At 43.4% G+C, this 17,742-nt stretch overlaps 2 protein-coding genes across 5 annotated transcripts in view; one reads left to right on the forward strand and one right to left on the reverse strand.

Moving 5' to 3' along the window:
- The window catches only part of evla (Enah/Vasp-like a), a 36,211-nt gene extending 24,903 nt beyond the window's left edge, over positions 1-11,308 (forward strand). For 3 of the 4 annotated variants that reach the window (XM_076749545.1, XM_076749544.1, XM_076749543.1), the window contains exons 4-13: positions 3,481-3,538; positions 3,762-3,820; positions 7,423-7,676; positions 7,833-7,948; positions 8,228-8,255; positions 8,810-8,852; positions 9,001-9,061; positions 9,329-9,386; positions 9,486-9,543; positions 9,801-11,308. In XM_076749545.1, the coding sequence (XP_076605660.1) occupies positions 3,481-3,538; positions 3,762-3,820; positions 7,423-7,676; positions 7,833-7,948; positions 8,228-8,255; positions 8,810-8,852; positions 9,001-9,061; positions 9,329-9,386; positions 9,486-9,543; positions 9,801-9,838 (773 nt within the window). In that variant the 3' untranslated portion in view covers positions 9,839-11,308. Of the gene's footprint in view, positions 1-3,480; positions 3,539-3,761; positions 3,821-4,752; positions 5,683-7,422; positions 7,677-7,832; positions 7,949-8,227; positions 8,256-8,809; positions 8,853-9,000; positions 9,062-9,328; positions 9,387-9,485; positions 9,544-9,800 lie in introns of all 4 variants that reach the window. The other variant, XM_076749546.1, reaches the window with a different exon arrangement.
- A 1,512-nt stretch (positions 11,309-12,820) lies between these two features.
- On the reverse strand, positions 12,821-17,359 carry degs2 (delta(4)-desaturase, sphingolipid 2). Its single transcript, XM_076749547.1, has 3 exons — positions 17,278-17,359; positions 13,724-14,466; positions 12,821-13,067 (listed from the first exon to the last, which is right to left on the reverse strand). The coding sequence occupies exons 1-3, from the start codon at positions 17,357-17,359 to the stop codon at positions 12,924-12,926; spliced, it is 969 nt and encodes a 322-aa protein (XP_076605662.1). The 3' UTR covers positions 12,821-12,923.
- Between the last annotated feature and the right edge of the window lie 383 nt (positions 17,360-17,742).

Consider the following 17,742-nt stretch of genomic DNA (forward strand, 5'->3'; position numbering starts at 1 on the left):
GTGTGTGTGTGTGTGTGTCTGCGCATGCGTGTGCAGATAGAATATTGAGAGAGAATATCTGTGAGTGTTTAACTGCGGTGTCATCCCATCCTTGTGACTCTCCTATTGGTGGCGGCTAAAATATCTCATGTGGAGCCTCGGTGTCGTACCCCTCCGCTCACAGGGCAGCCCTCCTGTTTTTGGGTGCATTTGGATTTGGGATCATGGGCCTCGTCATGCAAGGCAAAGGTGTCTGTGTTCATGCGAAACACCTCTTAACTTCCTTAACCACATTTCTTACGCTGTTTGATGCTGAAAGGAGTGAAGTGGTGACATAGAAACTTTCCATAGTGCTGAGTAAGAGTCTCATCATGCTGACTCCAGAGATTTCACCTGGTGTCCTCAGGAGGGTTTCCTCAGCTGTCATCATCCTCAGTAAGTGTTGTGCTGTAGAGACGTTTGTCCGCTAGCCGTGTATGTTTTCGTGGTCACGGAAGTTGTGCATCAGCCATTTTTCTCCATGAAAAAGAGACATGTGGAGGTAATTGTGCATTGTGTTGTTCGCAGTGATGCAAAGTATATGTTTTGAGGCGCATGTACTTTAGTTGAACGTTTCCATTTTATGCTTCTTTACACTTCGACTCCACTACATTTCAGCTGCCAATGTTGTACTTTTGCATAAAACATATGAAAGGCGTGCAAAACATGCAGCAGGACTTTATTTTATTTATTTTTTCCTGCTCCACATCTTAAAAAAAAGCAGCCTGAATGAAAGCCAGAGAAGTGAAGGCGGTTAGGAGATTGTGTTTAAAGAAAGAATGTCAAGAAGGAGGACTAATTGATTTTCTTAGATCACAACTCATGCATGAACACACCCATTAGTCTCCGGAGCTCCCATAAAATGCTGACAAGTATGATCAGGCCCTCTCACCCCCTGGGCTTCCTGTTCTCTGACCTTCACCATGCCGACAGCCATTTACCACACACCTCGTCAGTAGCAGAAACACAAACGTGAGGATGTGCACAGATACACATGCAGTGCAGCACAACACAGGGTTTTATTTGTCTCCTTCACATCTACCTCGTTAATGTCTGCAGAAAGGTTGTGAAGTGTTAAAGCCCTATGTCGTGTTTTGAGGGTGAATCCCTGAAGAGTCACCTGAAGAAATACATAATGCAGTTGATGACAGGTGGACCAGGGAGTCGGCAGGTGCATGCAGCACATATGTTTCTGTTGCATTTGTACCTGTATCTTTGTATTACTGAATCACTTTTTGGAGATTTATGTTTCTGCCACACATATTGTCGCTGGTGACGCTGTGTGTCACGCTGAAACTCAAATGGAGAGCCTGCAAGCATTTCTACTGTCAGCGTCACATGATCTGTAAGAAATTCTAAAAAGCTTCATTTAGTCGGACCAACGGTTATTACAGTTATTTTTTAATTTTTTTTTTTTTTTTTTCCAGTGTCATCTCTTCTTGCAGAGAGCGGGAGCTTCTTTGCCTTCAACCCTCAGGATATTTGTTCAATTTAATCTGCAGTTTTGCCAGCTGAGCACATAATTACCGCGGGCTAACAAGCAAAGTTCAAGGGAGTGTCAAGGAGCTCGAGCAACAAGACATGTTCAGGCCTCACTTCTTTTTTCTGTACTTCTTGTTATAGTAACACAAATCTACCAACCAGGTCAGCTGTGGCAGTATGGCATTATCAGCAAGTGGCTGCATGCTTAGTCTGTTGGTGCATGATAACAAAAAAAAGGGATAGTTGGGATTTTTGAAGTGAGGTTGCAGGGGGTGCTTTGTGCAAAGTCAGTGTATTACCAATAGTAGATGGCAGTTGGCACGTCCCCAGTTTGGAGAAGCAGTACAAGTACCAGCATGGAAGATAAGTAATGTACTTCTGAGGATGAGGGCAGCAGCAAAACACACATAGATATCTAAAAAAAAATCAATATCAGTTTAAGTGTCGGCTATATTTAGAATATTTTCACTGCTTCACCTTGACGTCAGACAGCCCTTTCCAACAGGGGACTGAAGCCGTTATATCCATCTCTGCTCTCTTCAAAGCCGCCAGAGCGCTTTGACAAAAACAGTCATTTTACCTTGCAGAATACAGGAGATGCTGGTTTGTTTGCGTTTCTGCTTTTTACTTTGGATCCGAACTAACATGTTAAAACAGCTAAGTCACGCAATAATGCAAACAAACCAACCAGTTGAGGCAGAGCTAAACTAGCAACTCCCATTTTTTGGGGGGAAAAAAAAAATCCCACTCAGTCGTAATCGTCATTTTCAAACCCTCGCTGCGACCCAGATTGTGCTTTGAAGCCGCGGCTCTGCCTCGTGTTGACTGCCCCCACGGCCCTGCCCGCCAAGCCCATGCTCCAGACACAGTCAACGGAAATATCACCCGTGGGTGTTGTTGATGTCACGATGGGCGTTTAATGACTGGTATTCTGGTGATATGTGATCAGCGCGCTCTCCCTGATGCTCCCTGTTAATAGCCGCCCCGGAATGAGCCTCTAACTCTGTCGCTTTGAGGTGGGGGCTGAAGCCTGTCTGCACTTGGTCAACGAGCGAAGTGCTAAACTGAGACGATCATGTGGCCGATCACATGGTGACTGAAACACTGATGAATTCTCTTATACAGGCAACCAGTCCCATGTGTTCTGGTCCTGTAGCTCGTGTTAAATATGTTTTCGTATTTTATTGATATTTTCTTCTTAGCTTCTTTTCTGCTGTGGTTTCCAGCTGAAATTCCTGTGGCTGGCAGCACGTTGAGTAAATTACGTTCTAAACAGCTTGTTGGCTCTCCGGGGCAAAGTACCTCACATGATGCCTGCTGTGCTCAGTGCAGTCAATAAACACAGCTTCCTGAGCTCTCTGCTGGCACTGTTTTATATAAGATCATTATAATTTTGAGGGCTTGTTTTCAAATGGAAATATATCTCACAGTTAGTCCATATTGATCTCACTCATGTTATATAATGACTGAAAGATGTTGCATACAGTGAATCCTCCAAACAGTCCAAGATAGCTGACATTTATATGGTGTAAAAGCACATGTCTATATTATGCAGAGAAATACTGTATGCAGTGAACAAAAGCTGCATTATGAAGAAGGGGGAAAACAGGTTTAGTGAACAAAAGGACAGAGAAGGGGGATAAACTGAGAGAGAGCAGAGACAGCGACCATCAGAAGACGGTTTGAAGAGGAGAGGGAGATCCATGGCCAGAGAAGAGAGCGACAGAGCAAGAAGGAAGAAGTGAGAGGAGGTGGAAAGAGTGAATATAAACAAGGTGTGAAATGATGAGTTTAGACAGAACGAACAAGAACAGGGAGGAGGAATTTACAGGGACAGCGGGCTGAGGCATGAGGGGTGTCAGTGCTCGCACACAGACTCATGTTATAAATGGCATTTCTGATGTTTGGATTGATGCTGCTTTTTGTTGTTGTTGTTGTTGTTTTCATGTAGTTGATCTTTTTTCACCTCGTGTCTTTCAGGTCCAGTCGTCCAGCGCCAAAATGGGCCCTCCTCAGAGGAGAGCGAGGCACAGAGGAGGTATGATTTCTAACCGCTGTATGCAAGAGCAAAGCTGTCTTTGCACAGGAAAGTAAAAATGAATACAAATAGAATAATATTAAAATTCTGAGCGTGTGCATTTTAGATGGAGATGCTCGGCTGCTAATCCCGAGACACAGCTTCAGATTTTAATTTGAGGACAGTGCAGCCGGTAATGTTCTGGATGACGGTGGTATAAACAGAGAGTGCTTACAATCCATAGGATGATGGAGCAACATCAGATGGCGCACAAGGAGAGGGAGCGACGAACGTCAGGATCAGGTGAGGCTTAAACAAATGCACCCACACCCAGCTCTATTACCACACACATGCTCTCTTTCACAGGCTGCTCTGGAGACCAAAATGAATTGAAGGCCGGCGTAGTGCTTGCTCCTAGTTACGCAAACATTTTAGAAATAAACGGTCAATAGAAAAACCTCACAGCACACTCCAGCTGTCAATACACAACCTTGCAGGGGAGCAAATGGATGTTTGCTCTGCTTTGTCCTTTTTTTAATGAGGGATCAGTGTTGGGTCAGGCAGACTTAACTCTCCCACAGCAAACAGGTGATTTCATCCTAAATAAATGCCAGAGATTCCACACCCTTGGACGGTAGGTTCCTCGCAGTAAACAGGCTTCCCCAGTGTGGTTTGTGTTAGTCTCTCCCACCTTAGTTTCAACCACTGCTCCCCCAGTCTGTACCCTTATGCTTTTTTATCCATGCACATATATAAATGTTCAAGTCTGCCCCTTAAATGCACATACAGACTTAAACATCCTCCTTTGTCCCTGCTGTCAGTGGCGATATCAGTCCCCCCTGTCCCTGCAACATGCTTTACTGCCATCCCTTTCTTCCAGCTACTGTTGGGGGGAAATGCCATATGCTTTCTGACCATGGCTCAGTCATGTTGCATTCTGCTGCTTGTTCTTTTTATGATATTTTGATTCTTTCTTATTTGCTATTGGCTTCCGTTTTTTGGATTGCTCCTGATTTTCTCATCTTTACTTGCTTGGTTGCTCAGTTGGTTGCTTTTCATTCTTCTCACGTTTTTCTCTTTTCTGTTTTCCTTTGTTTGTTGCCCTCCTCCGTCCTCTTCGTCTGCATTTCCTCCTCCTCTCTCTCTCTCTCTCTCTCTGTCTCTCTCTCTCTCTCGCTCTCTCTCTCTCTCTCTCTCTCTCTCTCTGTCTGACTTTCTCTCTCTGCCCGTCACAGTCGTTTCCACTCTCCAATATAAAGTCTCCACCCCTCCCACCCACCCAGACACTCCTCCTGAGTACAGACAGTACAGGGCTAGCACACTGCCACCCTCCTACGTCCGTGTGGCCTCCTCCTCTCCTCCCTCCTCCGCCTCCTCCTCTCCCTCTCAGGAGAAAGAGGCGGGGGCTGCTAGGGACAAGGCCCAGCTCTCCTCCCAGCTCTCCACCTCTCTCGCCTCAGCCTTTTCCCCAGTCCAGACAGGAGTGACCACCCAGGGCCGACAGGTCCGTCAGATCCCCCTGTCTCCTCCCACAGCAGCCCGCCAACTACACCTTCAGCAACAGATGCAGCAACAAGACATCATGCTCCCCCCTAAACACGGCACCTGGTCCGCCTCCCATTTGCAGCAAATGTACGCCCAGTTGCCCCCCTCCTCCTCCCCTCCAGTTATGATGGCTATGCCTGTGAAGCAGGGTTTGCCCCCACAGCCCGTCCTACCAATGGCTCACCCTCTACCACCCCTGAGCACTAGGATGAAGCCCCCACCTCTTGACCCAAGCACCATGACGGGCCCTCACCAGTACCCCCAGCACCAGCTCCACCCTCACTCCAACGGCCAGCCAGACGACTCCTACTCTCCTCACTCTCAGCATCTGCCACTCACCCCGCAGTACTGCGAGGCCATCCCCCTGCCCCCTCTGACAGGCCAGACAGCCCCAGGCCCCGCCCCCAGCCACCAGCCCCAGTACGCATCCACCTTCCACCCTCAGCAGCAACAGCAACCACAACAACAGCAGCAGGTGTACTACCAGCAGGCCCAGCCCCCCACCACCACTTCCTCCTCCTCCTCCTCCTCACCCCCCTCTTACACTGCCATGTCTGATGGGGGCTCGCCCAAGAAGACCCCCTCCCCCGTCCCCCAGCAGGCCCCCATGGCCAGCAGCAGTAAGTATGAGGAGAGAGGAGGAGGTAGTCTCTCAGTAGAGGGATGTTATATGTTTTACAGTGTGTGTGTGCGTGTCTTTGTGTGTGTGTGTCTTTGTGTGTGTGTGTCTGTCTGTGTGTGTGTCTGGGGTAATATGCAAGACAGTGTCACTCCAGTGAAAGCCCCTCGCCTATAATGTTACACATGAAACATGCACGTGTCATATTCACAATACTTTTAGGGTAACACAACTCAATCCTATTATAAGTTTTCTTACTAATATTTAATTAATATTACTACCCAACGTAAACCTGTGTGGTTTTTCAGAGCCTTTAAAACAAAGACTGTTTGAGCAGTGTAGAACTCATCGACCCTTTTATGCATAGTTCTCCTGTTTCAGCACAATGCAGCGGGACAATAGGCCTTTGACTTGTCGTCTCACGAGAAGCACAGGTGTTACTGATAGCATTAACGATGGCTTTGTTCTATTCAAGGGTCACAGCAAGACATGACAGTGAGCCAACATGACCCCGAAGCTGAAGCAGCTAAATGGAATTCAGACATTATTCCTTTCATTATTTACGCCTACTGTGACATGTCAAAATGTCGCCTGTGTAAAAGACCTAAAACCCTAAACATGCAGGCAAGCAAGCAGTGTTTGTGTGTGTTTATAGCCCAGTATTTGAATGTTTTTGATCAGCCAAGTCAGTCACCTGACCTCCATCCAGCTCAACAGGTGAAAGAAACACTGAAGGAAAAAGGTCCCCAATATTACAGCAGTAGCAGAGCGTTTGCTGATGTCTGTGCATCGTAAACTCCAGGAAGTCAGTGACTGCAATGAAAATGCAAGCAAATATTAAATATTATTACTTTAGCAAGCAGACTGTGTTACAAGGGGTTACAATTTCTACACTGTTCATCTGATGGATGTCAACACCCTCAAATTAAAGCCCAAAGTCAGCGTTGTAATCTCAATTTCATTTCAGATTCAATGTGCTGGGGTACAGACACAGCACAATAAAAATGCTAAAAATCACTGTTCTAATGCTAAAATATGACATACACTTTTTTAGATTGACCAGACCTTGATTGAGACAGCCTTAGTTTTCATTTAGGTTTGCTCTGAGTGTCATCCTGCAAAGACTATAAAACCTACTTGAACTGATCAAAGTCAACGTTTTGTCATGATTAAAGTAGCGCTGTTACATGGTTTTGCAGTTGCAGGCAGTTTTTATTGCTTGTGGTATCATGGTTCAAGAATTTTTTCTACTGGTTTATGGTATATGGATGCTGCTGTCACTTTCATAAGCTATGTTGCAAACATAGACAAAACAGGAGGACATGCAGGCTTCAGTTTGTTGCTTGAAGGCATCTTGGATGTTTGCCTCAGGCATCAAATGAACCGTCCACATTTGCATCTGTATTACCATGAAACCACAATCCAACTTTCATATTGCACTGAAATCAGATGGCTGTCTGTGAAGTAGAAAATCCAAAACCTTTAGTTCTTACAAGTTGACAACAGTATAATCAACCGGTTTACCACATAACCAATATCCTGTGATCATGAATACGTGCAAATCATTTTCAGTTTGCTGCCCAGTGGCCGGCAGTCTCGTAGGAAGCAGCTGTTCCGTGTTTCTTACACAGTGGAAGTTCATATCATTCCTCAGACGGTCTTCATACAACCTTCCAAAGGGCAAAAAAAGGTAAATCAACCCATAAAGCCATTAACCAATATCAAATTCTGCCCCTCCCAGGCCCCCCTGTCTCTGCAGGTCACCCAGCTATGCTTTCTGTGGCGCCTCCTGTAGCTGCAGTTCCAGCACCCATGGCTGGTCCTCCAGCCCCACCACCACCACCGGGTCCACCACCCCCAATGGCAGTGCCCCCACCCATGCCCCCTCCACTGCCCACTGGTGGAGGGCCTCCTGGGGGCCCGCCTGGAGTCCAGCACCAACCCTCAGGACTGGCTGCAGCACTGGCTGGAGCCAAACTACGTAAAGTACATAGGGTGAGCGTCCATGGTTAAAGGTCTTGTCAGTAGTTAATTGTAGTTATCGTTGTTATTTGTGTACTTTATGGGGATGTGAGTAAGGGGACAAAGCCGTCAATCCAGAACCCCCCCCCCAGCAGTAAACTAACACCCATTTTATGACGTGTTCTTCAGGATGAGAGCAGTCCGCCCGGGTCTGGTGGCAAAAGTGACTCCAACCGGTCAAGTGGTGGCAGTGGTGGTGGTGGGGAGGGACTGATGCAGGAGATGAATGCCTTACTAGCTCGCAGGTAAAACAGCCACACACACACTAACACACACACCTCTCACCTGTCCCTAATATGAATCACACAGAGAAACATGAGAACATACTTGTTGTGTCATTCTGTCAGCGTTTTCCTTTGGGTCTTCCTGGTTCTGCTTCACCAGCATTAAATGTTTATCTCGAAAAGGAAATAAGCTCTTTGTGCCAATATTTTATCCATATCTCAATCTTTCTGTGCGAGTTACTGAATTATTTATATGTGTACCTCACTGTTTGTTCCTGTACTCGTTTCCCCCTCTTATAGACGGAAAGCTTCAGAGAAACCCGATGAAGTAAGTCTTGTGCCTTAGAGAAAGAGTTTGACGTTTTGGGAAACTGTTAATGTTAAACGAGAAGATTGATACCACTCTCATGTCTGTCTGTTAAATATGAAGCTGGAGCTGGCAGGCGGTTATCTTAGCTGAGCTTAGTTTAGTCCAGAGGCAACAACATCCGCCTCCCAGCACCTGTAAAGTTCATGTATTAATACGTTGTGCCTACAAAAATGTAATTGTTAAAAGGACAAGTTGTAGTTTTTTGTAGTCCATAGACATAAAACCACAATGTCCTGTTTTTATGATTTACGCTGATAGACACCTTCAGACAGAGCGAGGCTAGCTGTTTCCCCGTGTTTCCAATCTCTGTCCTAAGCTAAGCTAATAGACTGTTGGAAGTGACTTTATAGGGTTAGGGTTAGGGAGAGTGGTACCAGTATTCTAGCCTAACTCCCTACAAGAAACACAATAAGTGTACTTCTCATAAATGCTGACTTATTCCTCGGGAATAAACCTACAGAAAAGCTGATGGACAGTTGTCTAGCAATATTTAATTTCTCTCTTCCCTGCAGGACGACTCTAGCGGTCGAGGGCCAGGTCAGCAGAACTCAACAGGTACAGAACAGACTTCTTACCAGAATATTATTTTAACACAGTCAGTACATTAGTTCCATATAACTGCAGCTTGGTATCATCTCTGCCTCATAGGCTGCTGTTTCTGAGTTATTTTACTGGATGTAATTTATTCTTTCCTCTTTGGCAGATGCTGTGAAGAAGCCGTGGGAACGATCCAACTCTGCAGACAAGTCTTCGCTGGTGTCCAGGTCTGTAGATAAGAGGCGGAAGAAGGAAGAGAGCGTGGTTTGAATGAACAAGCAAACCTCATTAACCACAGAGATTTCAGCATAAATCCTATCCGTTGCACTGCAGGAACCGGTCCAAGTAACAGAAATGTTGTGCTGTGGTTACATTTAACAAAAACAACATTTCAACGGCACATAATCCTCACATATGTACTGTGTATTACTCATCTGTTGGAAAAAAGGCTGGGCTGCTTTTGTATTCAGTGGCCGTATCCTTTCGTGTTGCAGAGTGAGACCCATCGGCAGCACTAGTGAAGCAGACACAGAATTTGACAGGATGAAACAGGTCGGTAAAATGTCTTTTTTACATGAAGGATTATATGGGTTTTGTCCTGTGCAGAGCAGACTAACGATTTTGAACTCACGAGCACGCCTTCTTTTGCAGGAAATTTTGGATGAAGTTGTACGTGAGTTGCATAAGGTGAAAGATGAAATCATTAATGGTAAGCAATGTTTGTGAGGTTCACTGCAGTATCCAGAGACACAAAGCATCTTTAATCTTTAATCTTTTGTACAGACTTGTTAGCACATCTCACTGGCAGTTAAATGTTACTATATTAAGTGAAATTCTAACATGAAAAAGCTTGTTGACACCATTGATAATTCATTGCAATTCCACGTTTCCCAACATTTGATCAAGTGGCAAAGTGTGAGTGCGAAGCCTCGTTGCTCTCTGAAATGCCGCGTCCCTCTCTTGCAGCCATCAGACAAGAAATCGGCAGAATCAGTACATCCTAATCTCATCTCAGCAACAGTAGGAGGAGAGCGAGAGGAGGAGCTGGAGGAGGATGGACATGCAGATGCACAGACGTGAGGACCAGCGAATGTTCTCTCAATGTTTCTGTGACCTTGCGATGCCACGATGCACGTTGCAGAGATGTTGTGCCAACATTTGAGCCTGCTGGACAGCAAAAATGGAAGAGAGAAACAGAGAAGAAGAGAGAAAGGGGGTTAATGAGATAGGAGCAGAGGAAAGAGAAGGATGGGTAAAGAAAGTGTTGAAGGACTGATGAACTCAAACAGAGGATAAAAATGTACTGAAAGATGAATTGAGGGATGGACGGACATTCGTGCTGAGTTTGGTGTTGTGGTCCTCTCTGTGCACCTATAGACTCAGTCAGCCCAGTGTTGCAACTCTTTGTTCTCTGTTCAGTCCAAGTCTTAAGAAGAAAATATTTTTGTTTTCTAAGTTTTTACTGTTTTATTATTTAAAAACTGTGGTGATAATGATGATGCTGTTGATGACAATGAGTATTTTATTGATATTATAGAAGGAAAAAGGAATCTTGCACACCATTTATGTCAGCCTTTTATATTTTCTTTTTCTTTTTGTTTAGTTTATCCCTAACTATTTAAAGATAACAAGCACAATATGGGTATAATGGTGCTGCAGACTCACCTGCCCTCAACTGGCGTATTTAACAAAAAAAAAAAAGAAAAAAGAAGAACTGGCTTTTTACGACCTTGTTCATACTGGTGTTGCGTGTTTAACCTTTTCTCTCCAGAGATGTTGGAAAACAGGTTAATGTTTTGAACCACAATTAGCCACCTCAATGACCTCATCCAAGGCATAAGACGTTAAGAATGGATGATTTTGGCAATTATTCCAGTAACACTCAATAAGTCTGCTCTACAACTCCAGTGTGACCGAGGTACACGTTTCTCTCTACCTGTTCAGATGTGTGAGATCATTAAAACTTGGGGATCATTCACAAAACAGGCCGATAACTGTAAATGTGCCACCTGGTTTTACCTAGATATAAAACAATGTAGTGCTATCTATTAGTCATCCTATGCTTTGTGAACCTCCCAAGTATGCATGAAACCCCCATCTCTATGAATTAGTTTTTTTATTTGGTTTGAAAAAAAAAAATTAAAAAAATACAAACGGTGGTACATTTATCATAGTGGTTTGTTTCCATGAAAATTCCCCTTTCTATATATGAGATGTTGAACTTGATAATGGTAGCGATGTGAAAATAATGAAGGGGGTTGCTCTGGCAATATGCAAATCTTATCTAGATAAGAATGTGCAGAAAGTGAATGGTAGGCCTACGTGATGGTAGCTAAATGTGTCTTTGCGGGAAGGCTTTGGCTGAATATCGGTTGTTGCATTCTATCCACTCTGTCCGCTCTCAACTACGTTCTGATTTAAAAGCTGGAAGTAAATTCATTCAAACAAAAACCATAAACTGTGTCAGCCATCTACGCAATGTCCTGCTGTGTGTGTGTGTGAGAGAGATAGAGAGAGTGTGTGTGTTCCCTCGTGTTTTGGTACATGTTGAGAGTTTAAATGGTTTTCACCTAAACGGTATATTTTAATCATGTTAAAATAAAAGAAAAAGGTCACATCTGGTTACCGGGAACCAGGAACAAACCAGGAAAATGAAAATCAAGCACTACCTGACGTTCTTTATGATGGTGTCTTCTTATAAAGATCTTTTGCTGAGTTTATATGTACTACAGTCTTTCAAATAGAAATGAGAAATACCATGCTTATTAATCACAACACATAGATGAACACATACAGTGGGTGGGAGAAAGTAACAAAAACTACAATACAACATCTGCAGTGAATTCTGATTTGATAAAGTGTATGTTTTTGTTCAGAAGTGCTGGTTTGCTGTTGCATTGACATTGAGTGAACACCAGAGTGACCAGTGCTCATGCTCTTTTCTTTTGTTTGGCCTACATCAACATAATTTCCTTTTCTTGACCTTATATCAGTTTGTATTTTGTCCTGGATGCAGCTACAATTCAGGTTGTGAATATTTGACCTATTTTCTCACATTTTCTTCTGTTGCTTTGAACACTGACCACATGAAAACTGAGTATGCGTCACTTTTGTGCCTTTAAAACTGGCACGTATGTGATTCTGACTCATGACCACCCAAAAAAGATGTGCTGATCTCTAAACTCCAGAGAGGCCAAAGAAGAAGAAAAGTGCATGAGCAAAGAGGACCAGTGGTCACAAGAAGACTCTCACTAACACTGACTGAAAGAGGCTTCACGGGATATTCGCTGAGCAACATGAAATGACCACTGACTTAATTCAGCACACCTGACAGTTAAAAACACACACACACACACACACCAAACAGTATAAGACACTGAAACTGGATTTTCTTTTAAGAACTACTTTTTGCATTATAAGGTGTTTCTGTTATTTTGTCCACCCCCTGCAGATGTAATCAAACCATATTTTTTACAGCACAATGCAGCTGTGAACAAGCAGAATGGGACATCCATGAAGACAAGGCTCTTCTAACTGAAAGGTAAGTTTCGATACTCGTTTTCCGCCTCAGCGCTGTTCTGCATGATAGATGTGAAATTGTATTAGGTAATCTGAGAGGCTTTGTGAGCCTCCACTCACAGTGAGAAATTCTTAAGAAGCCTGATGTGATGCTTAAAAGGCAGGAAAAGGAGACCACATCTCTATTAAACCTCATGAGAATTTATTATCCTGTAACAATGAGTAATTTTACGGTTGAATACTATTATTTGTTGTCTCTAACTGCAGATAAGGAAATATTAATATTGTAAATATTAGAGACATTTTGTCCTCTGAACACAGGAAATGTCCTCACTATGTCGTGATGACAGGCCATCTATCTTCTATCTGAGTTCTCTCTCCATTTCCTGACTGATCTAAGATAAGAATGTCCAACATGTTTTACTGACAGGGATAACCAACCACCACAACTACAAGGGGGAAAAAACAGCATTAAACTAGAGAACAGAATGATATTTCATAGTGGTCCATAGATTTTGAACAACTGACATTCACATTCCTGTTCAAAGATAAACACATTCAGTCCCAGATCTATCCCTGCTTGCTCAGCTTGTAGTTCCGTTTGATTCGGGCATAGGGGCCGATGCTGTCGTCGAACACAAAGTCCCATAGCACTCGAGTCCAGGATGTGTGTTGAGGCAAGGAGTCATAATACTCTGCTGCTATTTGTTTGACCTGCCAATAAAAAGAAAGGGTCATGAGTGAAAAATAAAAACTAAAAATGTAAATTGTATATCACGTATATGACACCTAAATTGCAGATATAGTGTCAAAAGCACCTCAGGGCCACAAAGGCTGATAGAAGCAGACGTGTCACTGCTTTGTTCATTAAGGAAATACCATTCACCATAAAGGCCTTTCTTCAGAAAACGTCACCATTTGGAGCACAGATTGGAGTAAATCCTGAAAACTGTATCACTACAAAAACAGTTTATTCTAGTTTAAGTAAAAAGGGTCATAATCACTCAGAGAGGAAAACTAGCTCATGAACACAGGCATTATCAGAAAAACTGTGAGCCAGGTATCACACCCTGAATCTCTTCATGCTCTGCTGGTGCTGGAGAGGCAGCAGTTAATCAGTTACAAAGTCTGGCCTTTCAACTGATAAATATTTGTCCTTGATTGAAAAAATGTCATGTGGCTTAGGCTGATACCTTTTTGTCTAGATTCTGAAAAACCGGAGTGGCCCGTCTTATCTGGCCACACCTGCTGGTGATGTAAGCGCTACAAATATCCTTGTTCTCTACAGCTCAGCTAACAGTCTCATAATGAATGACTTGAGTTAACCTGTTTGAAATTCAGTCATGACTTATCACAGTAGGCTGTCTCACCTGAGGTAGTTTACTGCCGGGTATGCTCGGGAAGTCATGGTGCTCCATGTGATACCCGACGTTGAAGGTGATCAAGTTCAGTGGTCCATAGTACGAATATGTCTCGTGTCCCTTCAGGAACATGTAATGCTCAGCTATGAAATGTCCAGAGATAGGATGCAGTCCCATACACAGGATAGAACCTGCAATGAGGTAAACAATGGGCTTCAGCCCCCATAGATAGTAGATAATTAAGTTTGCTGTGAACTGAACAACTGCGTTCTGGATCTCCATCTGACCCACTGGCTTAGGGTTGACCACCAATGGGCGAAGGGCGTAGAAGAAGGGCTGGAGGAAGAGCCAGACGACCTTCCTGGCCGGGGTGCAGAAAAACCATCCCTCAAGGTCTGTAGGGATGTCAACATCCAGCTGGTCGCCACCCAGATACCGATGGTGGTCAATGTGGTACTTCTTAAAGGAGGCCGAGTAAGGCAGCCCAATGGGCAGGTTGGCCCACATAGCAAACCAGCGGTTCCACTTGGCCAACTTGTTGCCAAATGCAACGTTGTGAGAGATGTCGTGAATAGCCAGAGTTAAGGAGTGGTTGATGCAGCCTCCAAAGGCATAAGCCCAGAAGAAGATCCACTTCCAGGAGATGTCGTGGACCAGATAGCAGGCCAGGAGCTGGGTCAGGACCATCCCTGATACCACCCACTTCAGCTGGGGGTCTGGACCCATCAGAGACTTGATCTCTGGATATTTGGCTGAGGATAGGTGCAGACAGAAAAGGGGCATGGGCAGAGACAAAGGGATTGGGAAAGAAAGGAAGTGGAGCAGAAAAGGATTAAAGGTTTAGGAAAGACAAAAGGTAAAAGTTGGAAGAACAAAGCGAGCCAAATGAGAAGAGGGAAATAGTGGGTTAATGGAAGTAGTGAGAGGGAGAGAAAAAGCAACAGATTAATATCATTTTAATAATTATGTAGGATGTATAAAGTATCTGCCAAGAATCCCGAGAGAAAGCTGTTAAGCAGGACTATCTTTGTCAAAAGCCAGTTCTCAACCTATCACTGCGTAATACTGTGACATGATACTGGGTATACCAACAGAACACAATCAAGCATGTGGAAATGTACCGGCCCTTCTCCAGGGAAGAGCCTGCTGACAAAAGTCATTTTTTAATTGGCAGAGGTGTTGTTTTGCTAAGGGAAAAGAAACTCCAGAAGACACAAGGGAGTGGTTCAAAAACAGTCACAATTACAAAAGAGCTTAGTTGTTTTAGCTTGTTTATTTAGTTCACATTTACAACTTTTTACTCATTTGACATACTGGGTGTGTACTTTGCTACACTGGCCACATCTCACAGAACACAAAGTTCAAGAGATTTGGTGCAAATAAATCAGGAGGTATTTGTGCTATCCATCCAGAATGCATGATCCCAGGTGTTGAAGAGTTAATCCCAGCATGCATTAAATGAAAGATGGTCATGCACCGTCCGGTAATGGCTCATGCAAAACACGCCTGCTTCTTTGTTTTCAGCTTGGCTCTACGCAAATTGGGCTCGGCCTGCTAACTTCATGGTAAAAACATCAGAGACTACAGCCTTTCAGTGGCATTTTTGCTGTATGCCGCTATCTTTTTTAACACCTAAACCCTCTTTATTCAGTCAATGTTTAGCCAAGAGGAATTCCTAATCGCCTCCCTACAGTTGATCATTATGAAACACTCAATTCTAGATAAAGAGCTCCAACATAATAAGTTCAAAATTAGTTCAGATTCGTTTTAAATCTACTTAATGATTTATACTCACCTCCAATGTGCCATTTGATTATGTTATTTATTGCATGGTTATGGGCTCTACATCTATAGGTGTTGCTGTTGAAGCCCACTCCATGAGGTCAGGTTATGTCAATAATCAGACATCATAAAACCATCCGTTTTATGACAATCTGTTTCAAGCCTCTGCACACAACGCAATGTTAAGCCATGATTGGATTTCAGAGAAACAATAAATCGTTTCACTAAACCTTTGATTTAAAAAAAATAAATAAAAATCAACCTGTATAAGATTTCATTCCCAAGTTTCAACTACACATGATTTCATGACAAGACAAAGAAACAAATCATGCATTGATCAACAATCAGGCAGTATCACAATCACTAATCATCTGTGTGACCTCACCAGCTATACTGTAAAGGCAGATGTACTGAATGTGCAGGTAAGTACCATGAGTTTACGGCATGTGAGTCGATCCAAAACCTACAAGCTACAAGCTGCAGACATGTCAAACAACAAGCCATTCAAATCATACGACCACTTGAATCAAAATATCTCACTTGATCGTGTAAAAGGAAGTGAGGCTCAACTACCTCTGACACGCTCATCTCACTGTCTCTCCCATCAGGGCAGGGCAGAAGATAACTACAACAAAACACTTTAATAATTCAAGGATCAGTGGTGTCAAACAACCCATCACCTGCAACCGTGTGACTGCTGCACCAAGCCAGGATCAAATATACATCAGCAGGTTTTTATCTTGTTCACCTAAACGGTTTCAAATCGAATTACATGATGAACCACATAATCAAACATGACTGTTCTTGATACAAATTTGATGTCCTTGAAAAAGTAATAGAATAAGGAGGATCATACATCCAATACACAGTTTACACATATATATTTTTTTGCATTATTCAACTAATGATAACAGGTGTGGTTTAAGGGGGTCTCAGTGACTCTTCCCTCATCCCCTGACTCTTCTATTCCTTCTCACTTCAAACTGAACGTGCATCTGTGTTTGCCGTGAGCAGGGAATGTGTCTTGTTACCTGGTGAGCCCGGAGACATTGTCAACTGCACCTGCTATCAATACACTGTTATTGTCTCACAAGTCAGAGAAAAAGACGACAGAGCGGCAGATAGGTTTACACAAAAAGAACCGGTTATAGCCCTCTGTGAGATTTTCAAGCAAACCCGAGTAAATGATCAGGTATTTAATAGTCACAGTTCCTCTATCACAGCCATCTGAGTGTCTACACTTTAACATCATGTCTTTTGCTCCAACAGTAGTGACTAAATTAATTCGTTGTCTTTGATATCTACACTAAAAAAAGTGCCTTTGCTGTAAATAATGCAGCCTCCCAAGTTTGAGTCAACCGTGAGTGAAAGCAATGCGAGAAACACCTGTTAATGAAATATGTTTTCAAATGTTAGCGCTACATTTTTAATGGAGTAATTCAGAGCTAATTTAAATGGAGCTTAACAGAACATTTTTACTTGTACTTATTTTTTTTTAAGGATTGTGCAACTCACAAGAAGATGTAAATGAATAGTTCAAAACTGTGCGTACATTTAGAGGCATGTCACTCGTGAGTTTCTCCTGCATCCACAGTGGACTGACAGCCGGTGAAGTAACAGCCTGTAAACAGGTTTAACCGGCCCCGCTTTTATAAGGAGGCTGTAGGCAGAAAACTGCAAACCTCACGCTGCAACTAACCCGAAAATTCACCCAGCAGGTTTCTCAGTGTTAACATAGCTTTTTCTTCTTCTTCTTCTTTTTTTTTTCTTTCATTTCTTACCCAGAATTTCTTTTCTTCTTGAGGTGTGCGGCTGGTCATTGTAGACCCATTCAAAGTCGTCTCTTCCACCTGTCTTCCCCATAACTATCCTCCCTGTGAATGAGGCAACCGGCGCCGTGGCGTTAAGTCCGTCATCAGACACAGTATCGGGGCACACCCACTCGCACAGGTTGTAGGTTGAGGGCGTTAAGGTGTGATCACAGGCTCCACCCCCGCCCTGAGGGACAGGCAAAGCAGGCTGTGCGTCTTCTGAAATGTATGCAAACTTGTTTCTCCAACATGGTAACAACTGCATCTTAATGCGCTCTTTTTACTCTTTACTTAGAGGGATACTTTGAACACTAACTGGTGCAAAAGGAGTACTAGAAAAGAAAATACAGTCCAGAAAATTTGCTCTACAATTTGTTTATTGTCGAGATCACCACCCCATGAAGATGTTTATAATTTTTTGTATTTTTACAATGT

The sequence above is a fragment of the Chaetodon auriga genome, chromosome 14 (assembly GCF_051107435.1).
Source record: "Chaetodon auriga isolate fChaAug3 chromosome 14, fChaAug3.hap1, whole genome shotgun sequence".
In the NCBI taxonomy this organism is placed as follows: domain Eukaryota; kingdom Metazoa; phylum Chordata; class Actinopteri; order Chaetodontiformes; family Chaetodontidae; genus Chaetodon; species Chaetodon auriga.

Bases quoted from the DNA above. Each gene is read 5' to 3' on its own strand.
- degs2 (XM_076749547.1), bottom strand. From the start codon at position 17,359: ATGGGGAAGACAGGTGGAAGAGACGACTTTGAATGGGTCTACAATGAC. The intron at 14,467-17,277 runs GTAAGAAATGAA...ACCTATCCTCAG, and splicing joins AAGAAGAAAAGAAATTCTGG to CCAAATATCCAGAGATCAAG. The intron at 13,068-13,723 runs GTGAGACAGCCT...TTTTATTGGCAG, and splicing joins CCGGCAGTAAACTACCTCAG to GTCAAACAAATAGCAGCAGA.